An 11,130-nucleotide genomic window follows, 5' to 3' on the forward strand; every position below is an offset into this window, starting at 1 on the left:
GGTACATTATAACCCGTGTAACCACATCAAAATCGTGATCAATAATAAATTGTAAGCGATGTGTACTTAGAATATTATACAAGTGCAAGCAACGGGTAAATCTTTTTCTTTTAATCGTCTATAGCAACAAAACCAGACAGGTATAACGGTAAACCAAAATATAGAATGTATTCTTCGAAAACCGTCGCGTGAAAAGAATACCATATAGGAGTATGTAAATTTAATATAAAAACAACAGTTAGTTCTAGGAATAAAAATCGGTTAACCGCGTACTCTAATAATCTACATTACTAATATACGATAAAACCCATAGAAAACGGAGTAGCTGATAAAAACTGAAATTAAAAATGGCTTTTATTACTTAGATTTAAAAAAATATATATTATATTAATTGCCGATAAACGCCCAGATTTAAGTAGTTTTTTACCCATATGAAAAAATACCAGTTTCTCGTCTCAATACATTATGATCAAGTGTATTGTTTTGAACTAGTCTTTTCTAAAAAGTAAATAAAATATGACAATTATTTAATAATTGCTCCAATATTGGGAATTTAGTTCAGATCAAATAATTTATCGCTCCAGTCAGACCAGCAACACTAAAACCTTGGCTTGTGGGTCCTATGATTCATAATATTTTTATTCGGACTAATGTAATATAATATACCTACCGGATATGCAGTTGTTATAGTAGAATAATCTTAGACCTAAAGTTAAAATCAAACAGATTTATATCGAAACACGTTATTGATACAATCTTTACTTTGAATTGATAGGACATAGCTCAGGTCTCAGTATATTATTGAACATAAACAATTTTGTTTCTCAACATCATTTATTTATTTTAAAAGTGTAACATCACCTGATCAGTCCGCCTCTGCTTGTATGTCAATTCCAAGCTCTCCCATTAAAATCGAAAAACACATAAGTAAACACATTTTGGAATTTCCAAGTATTGAACTTACTTAAATTACTTCTTTTATAATTCTTAAGATAATATGCTCAAAGGCTACCCAAACGACAATCATAACTAAGACGTCCTTTTCATAAAAAATATGTTTTTAAATGAGAATTTTTAATGTCTTTTTTTCTACTTAAGAGGACGTCATACCTTTTAAAAATAATCGTAAAAAATTGTTTATGGCAAAGCGAAAATGGTCATAGAAAAAAATGTCGACATCGTTAAAAAGAGGAGAACTTTAACTAGGTTCTCTCGTCGGTATTTAAAAAAAAATATGTTTTACTATAAATACAAGCGCTTAAATGGTAAAAAAATATATAATGTAAATTGTGAATAATATTAAAGAAGCCAACGAGAGAACCCAGTTAAGTTCTCATTATTTTAAATATGTAAAAAAAATTGTCTTCGATTATTATTAAGCCAATAATAGAGGGATATGCGTAGCTTTGTTTAGATAAAATAAATATTTAAATCAATGTCAAGGATGCTGTGATAGTCTGAAAAATAAATTAACAACCAAAAGTCCTAATTGGTGAACTAATAATTACACATCAAAGTTTAACGTTTAAATTAAGATTATACAAAAAATTACCTACACTGAACGTCCTCTTAAAGGATTGGAAGCGGTTTATTATTCGCCTTGGTTTCTAATAAAACCAAATCATGTTTGCAAAAATAAATTCTATTCTATTTTATCTAACTCCATATGGGAAAAATGTATTTGCAATATCTTTATTCACACAAAGCACCTTCGTTTACTCGATTCTTCCAACTTTACATTTTAAACCTGCGTCCGCTCCGACACGGTCCCCCCTCTAGTTTTGCTTTCTAACCATGCAATCGCTAAATGAAAATAAATAAAAAATACCAAATTTTCGGGTTGCTCGCAATCTTAGAGACGCGATTATTTTTTCCTCTAGTTAATTGTGTACATCGTACAGGTACGATTATATGACCGCACTTGACACGAACGTCAAAAAAACGATTGGTGGCGAATTCGCGGTGGACGATTTTCACGTCAAGGTCCCGACGACGACGACGGTGATAACGGATGGTAATAATAACGGCCGAACGTTTTTTTTATTTTTTATTTCCATTTGTTTATTTCCTAGAAGTAGGACAAAAAGATCCGGCGACCACAATGCAACACACACACGCTATATATTCCCGGATCAATCAATGGTACTCGATAATGCTTGGACCGTGGTGGGTACCTATCTACAGACCGTAGACTACAGTTCCCTGCATCAGAACACTCACACACTGGCTTTGGTGTTTGACTACCCGAAAATTAATAAAGATAACAATCGGTTTTTCGCGCAGCACACACAAGAAAAGTTACGCTACACTCCATTATTGGCCGTTTCGCCGTGTGCGTGTCTATCTATTATTTCATTTATGTACGTATACAATACATACACACATATTTTATATATATATAAATTATAGGTGTACAATATATTATACCTGTATGTGGTGTGTACTCGAATGCCAGTTGCGAATACACGGAAGACACTTTTGTAAAAGAAACACTTCCACAGTCTGTCGATGGACATTTTTATAAGAGTTCGAGTAGTCGAACAGTTGGCACACTTGACGATGCAACAATTCTAAAAACAACAAAACTCAATTACAACTATTACACAAAGTTCGGATGATGTTAAAACTTACTAATTAGTTGAACAGTATCCGAGGTTAATTTTACCAATAAACAATTGAACTAGAAAAACGTTTAACTATTCAGGTGTAATTGAATTTAAGTCATTAAGAAAATGTATCCCATAAGCAGACAGAAAACCTGTATAATTGATAAATCCAATAATATGAACTACATTAGGTCAATAGTTCATTACTTATAATCAAATATTATTCTCAGCATTAACTACAAGAATTATCTGTACACAACAGCGATTTGCACAAGTCCAAATCTTATCAAATTTGCTTATTACATTAACCGTTAGATTGAGTACAATTTTTATGGGGAAAAAACTAAGGGTTATAACTATGATATTGTGTAAGTAACTCTTAAATATCAAGAAAATAAAAACAATTTATGGAAGTAAAATGTTGTATAAATATTTTTATTGGTTGGTTATAATAAAAAAAAAATATATATATTATACAATAGAATTATTTTTATTATTATAATTACTTATTTGCACGGGAACGTAAATTGGTATCAAAAGCTATACATTTATTATTGCTTAGAAATTAAAAAATATATATAATTAATAAACATAAAATAAAGACACCACACAGCCAATTAAATATCAAACAAATTACAAAATACATTACTGCTAGGTACAATTATTATTATTCTTTCATTTGAGTCATGGATTTGTATAAATTATATTATTATATATTAACTACTGTTTCTCTAAATAAAACAGTATAATGTGCACATCGTAACAAGTATAAAGCAAAAACATCTAAAAGGGATAAGAATATAAGATCAGAATTGATCGTTTGTATACAATATAGGAAAAATATAAATATTAGTAAAAAGTATAAAGAAAGATTTTTGGCTTATCAGGTTTTCCTAATTTTGACTATTATTAATAATTATTGGTAATAAGTTTCAGGCAACTATGCAAAATAAACAGATGTGTAAAATTATATTATAACACATTTAAAAATTATAATTCATAATTATGTAGTTTTATTAAGATGTCCAAGATTTGCTTACATCTAATAATTTATTATTTTAAAAACAAACCTACAGTTCCCAAGCAACAATTTAAAAACTTTAGCAGTAATCAAAAAACAATAAAAGCTACATAGAAATAATTATGTTTGATATTCAATAAGAAAAAATAAATAAAAATAAAATAATATATAAATATATTTATAATCTATACCTAGTTTGTGACCCAAAATCATGAACATTAATTTATCAGATGTAATGAAAGTTTGATTATTTTAATTTAATGTGTATTAAATGCCATATCATGCTGTATAGTTTTTTTTTTAAATCTGTTTAGTCATTCCTGATAACCTGGAGTTTCCAATCAAAGATAATATTATTGATTTTCAAAGCACTTAAGTGACATTATCGTATCGTTCAATATCCATGAGCTACCAAATGGTCACCGAGCTTCTCAACAACGGATGCAGCCTGTTGTGGTTGAATGGGATCTTCATACAATGAAACGACGACCGCTTGTTGGGTTTTTACACAGTGAGCACCAACTTTGCCCAACTTGGCCCTGATGACTTTGTCAGTGCCTGATAAATAGATATATCTACTGCCGGAAAGCGTCACACCAGAAGCAGCCAATACACTTTGATTCTCGAAACCCGCAATGAGCCTACTGAGTTCTTCTTTACTAACATCGAACCCATCTGATTTAGCCCATACGGTACCATCGTGACCTGCTATTGCAGCTTTAGTTACACATCTGGATGCTATTAAGTGTTTGTCTACATAATCTTGCCAAGAAGACATTTTTGTAGGTGTTTGGTGTTGATTATTAATGTAGAAGTAAAACTAGAATATATATTCTAGTTTCTTAAAAGATTTTAACGACTTATTTATATCTCCTCTTCACAGAAACTTCCGAGTAAAATAAAAATCTGAAAGAAAACAAACAATCTAATTACTCATAACAAAAAGGTTGTCTATTTTTAACAAGTTATCTTAAATAAACAAGTGTTTTATTGTACAAAATTGGATTGGAAAAATTGTTGTTGTCTATTGAAAACTATAAAATAACATATACACAACTTAAATCACTGATAAAGATGCAACTAAGTAGTTAATTAATACAATTAAAGGGAAAGCTTATGAAAATGTGTAGCTGTACAGTTAACTGAAAACCCAATTCTATTTATATGATAGTATAACAACACATCTAAAGTGGTTATCAGTGAGAAAATAATAAAAATATATTCTTAGAACTTGAAATGGTATTGCGCTTTAAACAACACAAATTTCATTTTCACGGCATTTTATACTTTTTAAATTGAAAAAGTTATATTTATTTAGTTGTAGTTACTGTTAGAAGTAAGAAAACTGTGTAGATATTACAAGAGTTATGATTGTGTAAATTGCCCTACTTGTCCTTAATTTAGAAATATTGTTTATATTTTTCCAGTAATCATATTAGTTGAATTGGTTATAACTGGAGACAGTTTACATAAACTTTAGTATAACAACAAAATACAATAACTGCTTATTGTCATAGAAGGTGTGAATTTTTTTCAATGTTAACTATATTATATTATATTTTAATTCGAATGCACCATTATTTATAAATAATTTACTATTGATTGAATTGAAATTACAACTGGTAAGGTACTGAAGTAAAAAAAAAATAATAACTGATATTATGTTATACACAGATTTATCACATCAAGGACTTATGTATAAAAGTACATTGAAAATATGACTTCACTATTTTTGTTTGCTCAAGTGCAAATATCAATATTATTGATGATTACAACCTTACATATTTTAAATCCAACTGTTTGATATAAAACAAATAATCTAACAACTACTAAAAATACACTCTCATAGATTAGGTAACCAGTTAAGTTAAAAACATGTTTTAGAATTCATAAAATTGCATTAGAGTACACAAATGCAAACTAATCGTAAAGAACAGAGATAAATAAGACAACAGCAATAATGTCCCTCTACCTAGTACTAGTCAAGGTTTTTTTGTTCAACATCACGTACCTATTACAATGATAAAAAAAAATCATTTGAAATAAATATAAACAATATTAGATTTTGCTTAGTGCAAAAATGTTGTACACTATGAAGTATGCAACAAATTAAATCCATAATATTAATACACTAAAATCAAACCTGGACATTTTTTATTTAAATAACAAACGAATATTTGAATTAATTATTATTTACCACTGACATTATTAATTATTAAAGTAGAATTATGGGGAAAAAAATATTTGATTTGATCTGTTACTACGCGCGTCACTTAAGATGAAGTAAAAATGGATAAAGAAAGATAAAGGAATGTTTGAATTTATTATCACATTATTAATGGTCATTTGAATTAAAAACATGTTTACAATAACAATGTTTCTACTGATCAAAATGAAGGACAAGACAATAAAGAACTACAACAGATGTTAACAGTATGTGAGACAGGGGGGACATGACATCATTGATGAGGTCACAGAATTTTAAAACATTACACTTAGATAATAAGACTCGGTGCAAGTAAATTACTGTTCTTAAAATAATTAGGACTCATATGGAATTCCAAAACTAAAGTAGATTTAAATATACCACCTAATATATAAAACTGTAACACAATACTCTTACATACTATTACATACTCTTACATACTCTTACATACTACTGTAATCATCCAACCGTTATGTTTTATACCTATTAAAATACTTATAGCTAATTATATAACTGATTAAAATATAGGTACATACCAACAATAGATTTGAAGCTTGTAAATTAAACTGCAACAAATCGAATGAACTCCCAGTTTTTCTTCTACAATAAAAAAAAAGCAAAAAATAGTCATTAAGAAAAAAAACTATTAATAAATGACCAATTTACAATAACAAGGAAAAAACCTTGGGGTAATTTTATACATAGTGTTTTTAAAATGTCTAAAATATTTTAGAAACTAGTCTAACCTAACCACTAAGGTTAAAAAACATTTTTGTTAAATTAACTACATAGCATTTAAATTCTAAATTCACATAACACAAATAATACATAGTTTCCATTATCAATTGGTTATAATACCTAAATATATACTACCGAGGCAAATATACATTAACTATCCTCTGTCCTACGAGATAACGAGCCTACACAGAAACTAATACATATTATTACTCTTGTATGTAACTGTGCAAAAGCAAACAGGTGTAGGTAATGAGTTTTGGTTTCTGTACAGGCCCATTTTATCTTGGGACAGACTACAATTCATTTTTAAAATTGTTGATACTTTTAAAATAAATAGGGAGAAGTGGTTTTTTTTAAATAAAAATATGTATTATGAGTTTATATTTGATATAAATCATGATAATTAAAAATATAAATGAAAAACTCATTTGAAACTAACTGTGATATATTATGCATATTATACAAAGACAAGTTGTTAGAACTTATATTGTTATATCTAACACGCTAGCAATTTGGTATGTTTTTTCGAATGATTGAAGTACTTAGTAAGATATAATATACACATTTTTAAAAAATGAACAACAATTATTGAATTATCTGAAAGTTTAATTTGCTGATGTTTTGTTGCTTTGCAAAAAACTGAATATACCCATTATATTTTGGTTAAAAAAAAAATTGATTTTAACATACAGTGATACATTTTAGACAGATTTTTACAGTTTACTCTGATATACTATTCCATACAGTAACAAAGGTGGCAGGTGAGATTTAAAATTAAAACCATGTGTTCTGGTTGAAAGGTTTAGACGTGAAGGCAAGACCAATTCAATTTTTAACGCACAGATGTATCAAAATAAAGCATGGAATGTTGAAAATCACAATAGAATATAAAAAAGAACACTCGTATTGCCATTCACAAAACACTTAAAAACAAATAACACATGTTGTTAGTCACCCAAAAAACATCAAAGTGCCAAAAGTTGAACATTTTGAAATCTCCAATTCAAAAATTTTGAAAATCACAATAAGGAAAAATTATGGTTTAAATGAAAAAAATGTTAGTATTATTATTGTACAAGATGGAAAATATCATAATTTAAAATTTTTCTGCGTTTGTGTAATTTATGAAATGTAGTAAATATTTTTTTTATACTTCCGTAATAATTGTATATTGTACATGGGTTGTTTCTATTGAAACACTAAGAGCTTATCCATACATAATTTTTTCAATCAAACCAATTAAATAAAGATGGTATTTAACAAATTTTTAATGAATTTCAACATTTTAATTTTTTTTTACACATCAAGATTTTTTTTTTAGATCAAAGACAAAATATTAACATTATTCTAAAAATGTAGTTCAAATTTTTTTTTTTTAATTCGAAATATACAATCTATGCCCTAGGCATAATAAGAATATGTGCTACAAGTAATTTAATATGTATAGGGTGAGGGAAGAAACCATCCAGTGATCGCACTTCCTATAGTTAAAATCTAAAAATGTAAATAATACTTAGTAAAAAACAAAAATATAAGACAACAGTATAATTTATGAGAAAATTTGTCTAAGCAGAAAGTATTAAATTGTAAAAATGTTCTTTGAGTCATTTAAATGCCTATTGATTGGATTGACAATTGAAGAAATTTAAGACAACAGCTACAAACATATGAATGCAATTTAAAGTAACATTAGCCAGAGATGAAGAATAAGGGAGAAACATTTGAGCGATTAAAATAAGAAAAATATATCGTTATCGAACTTTGCAGTCGTCACTTACCGAACACTAGCAAGGAATTTAGTACTTCTCATTAAATAATAAACAATACAAATTTTCAATGGCCTTATTTGGCAGTTAAGGTTGGATTGCCTTGTTGAGCGCGGTACTACTACATAATGACCTAAATTTAGATAATACAGCATGCACGACAGAAAACAAATAAGTAAAATCCTAAGTAAGAGTGGAGGAACACACAAAGGTGGAATAACGTGACGTCGCAGGCTGAGTATGTCAACCTGTACGGTGTTGATTAACGAACAAGCAGACATGTAAAAATAATTAATTAATTAATCTACGGTAAAAAGAAACGAAATAAATCAAAAATTTGTTTACCGGCAGACCGTTACACGGTTTGATGTCGATGGACGAGTAGGCAGCGTTCGAGTGCGGTGCGTGAATGTGTGTGATATGAGCGGCGTCCGGGGTGAGTATGCGGCGGCCGGTGGCGGCTATAAGTGTAGGTTGGTCGGTTTACAGTATTGGTATTGAGAAAAACAATACGGCATTTAACACATCGTGCACGAGGTAGACGTATGTGGTTGTTGGTTGCCGTCGTAGAGCAACGCGGTAAAACGATGCGTTCCACTGAGGAATTATTGTGCGTTTTCGACAGTCAAATGACGATCGATAATGATCGAACAGGATGATATTATGAAGAATAGCCAATAGGTACGAAGGGAACGCCACGGGAATATCAAGTAACAATTGCCCAATAATGGCAAGTCGCTGGTGGAATCGGTACGGCGTGTGCGCGTGCGCCAATACTGCAGCTCGGACCGGACGGATGTTGGCAACGGCCGCCAGTTCCCCCGCCGAGCGACGCGGCTCGCCGACGGGTTGTCCGCGCAGCTTACCAACCCCTGGACTCCACGGTCTTTGAATACGTCTTGAATCGCTCTCCCTCGTTAACACTTGACAGTTTCATCATCGGCCGTGTGCAAATGCTAAAAACAATTAATAACTAAATAAAACCAAACACTGATTTATATTCGTGTCGTTCCTTGTTTTTATTTAAATTCTTTAAGAGTAATTAAACGCGCGGACAACATACATGTACTACATAGTATAGTAATTACTATTGAAATAGTAAAAACTTTGACCCGTTTCGTATTATTTATTATACAAGACGTCGCTATAGTGCATCGCGACTACACTTATGCTCACTCACAGTTTGTTAAAATATCAATGCCCATTTTACATATTATATTAGACTGTCAAAAAAAAACCTCCGTCTCCTCAATGAATAGTACCACGTCTATTTAAATAAGAAATTTAATCGTTGAAACAAACTGTGAGTTACAGTTTCAAATAAGAAATTAAAAAAAAAAAAAACCCTAAAATTTCAGATGTCTAGCACTACTTATAATTTATAAATACATCCTCCAAAATTATTTTTTGAGTCTAATTAACATTTAACATGGCAAATTTTAATTTTTCATTAAAATTGTAACTTAAATACTAATCAACATGCTTACACACAGGTTGTAGGAGAATGTATGTCGTATGACATTCAGTCAATTCAGACGTGAGAGTAAACCCGTTAACTTTTGCAGTATAATTTAACATTGAGAGAACGTGATACCTCCTATTTATTAAGTTCTAAGGAGTAAACTTTAGACGATTTTTCGCAAAATTTTAATTTAGAGTTTGATGGTCAAGTGTATACTTATAAATACAGTAATGAGGATTCTTCATTGGTTGGCATTTTTTGTCAGACTACCGCAGTCATTTCTATAGGGTAAATTACAATTTTTTCCATCAAATGGAGAAACTTACGAGGTCAATATTCACAGTAAAATTTACAAATTTGTACAATACATAGAAGAAAACTTTATCTCTGCCGTGTCGTTTTTACATTTTTAAATATTAATACTGGAGAAAAATAAACAATCTTTACGAATGAATAACTTGGATTGGGTTTAAGTTATCAACTAAATAAAAACGCAACGACCCAGGCAATGGCGTAGCAAAGGTATGGCGACTGTGCTTACGCCAGGGACGCAAAATTGTGCTTCAAAAGTGGTATTTTTATTCTACTTTCAAAATGATATTTTTTATTATATTGATTACTGTGTACAAATTGTTTAAAAAAAATATCATCACATTAATTTTTTAATTGGTAAAAAGGTGTTTTTTTCTAAGTTTGCCAAGGGCCAGGTAAAGTTCTTCTCTGTGTACCTACTGTAAAAATGTTGTAACTTAACTACGAATACCTACAATCCAAAAAACTCTTGTCCCCCTCACGACGACTTCTACTGCCAAGATACGGGTGGGTGGTGTGGCGTCCTCGTAAAGTTCATTATTTATTTATTTCACAAATTATTTTAGTTTGAATCATTAACTATTTATAAATTACTAGGCTACATAAAAACGTTTAAATAGTAAAAACATATTATTTGTGTGGGCGATTAACATAAATGAGCCAAAATTCAAATATTTTGTGTGATGACCTAAATTGTTTACTAATTCGGATTAAATATTGACCTATTAATGTTTGTAGAGCGTATATACTATATATAGGCATGCGCCATGCACACTTCATAAAAATGTATTATAGATTATCTCATTTGCAATTTATGTCTATTTATACGTAAATTTGATTAGAATATGTTTAATAATTGGTTTAATTAATAATGGCCCATACGGAATCTCTTCTCATAATTTAGGGTTCTGTAAATACTTGTTTTATTAATATTTCTATTTATATGGATTAAATACTAGTTAGTTGAATTCATTTTTGATTTTTTTAATTATGTTTAAAAAATATGTAGACAATACTTA

The 11,130-nt window shown here is 29.7% G+C and overlaps 1 protein-coding gene and 1 long non-coding RNA gene across 3 annotated transcripts in view; both read right to left on the minus strand.

Annotated features, from left to right (window-relative positions):
- The window catches only part of LOC126845596 (uncharacterized), a 55,445-nt gene extending 52,821 nt beyond the window's left edge, over positions 1 to 2,624 (minus strand). The window contains exon 1 of the long non-coding RNA XR_007686801.1: positions 2,428 to 2,624. This is a non-coding gene — a long non-coding RNA (uncharacterized LOC126845596). The remainder of the gene's footprint in view (positions 1 to 2,427) is intronic.
- A 396-nt stretch (positions 2,625 to 3,020) lies between these two features.
- On the minus strand, positions 3,021 to 9,072 carry LOC126845595 (profilin-like). 2 transcript variants are annotated; one of them, XM_050584335.1, is made up of 3 exons: positions 8,683 to 9,072; positions 6,370 to 6,433; positions 3,021 to 4,533 (listed from the first exon to the last, which is right to left on the minus strand). In XM_050584335.1, the coding sequence occupies exon 3, from the start codon at positions 4,403 to 4,405 to the stop codon at positions 4,022 to 4,024; it is 384 nt and encodes a 127-aa protein (XP_050440292.1). In that variant the 5' UTR covers positions 4,406 to 4,533; positions 6,370 to 6,433; positions 8,683 to 9,072; the 3' UTR covers positions 3,021 to 4,021. The 2 variants fall into 2 exon arrangements, with proteins under 2 accessions (XP_050440292.1, XP_050440293.1); XM_050584336.1 differs by lacking the exon at positions 8,683 to 9,072 and adding an exon at positions 8,350 to 8,571.
- Between the last annotated feature and the right edge of the window lie 2,058 nt (positions 9,073 to 11,130).

This window comes from Adelges cooleyi, unplaced genomic scaffold (genome assembly GCF_023614345.1).
Source record: "Adelges cooleyi isolate 19-005CV unplaced genomic scaffold, UGA_ACOO_1.1 ACOO_flye_CR_arks_rails_tigmint_CR_PRNA_8, whole genome shotgun sequence".
Lineage (NCBI taxonomy): Eukaryota > Metazoa > Arthropoda > Insecta > Hemiptera > Adelgidae > Adelges > Adelges cooleyi.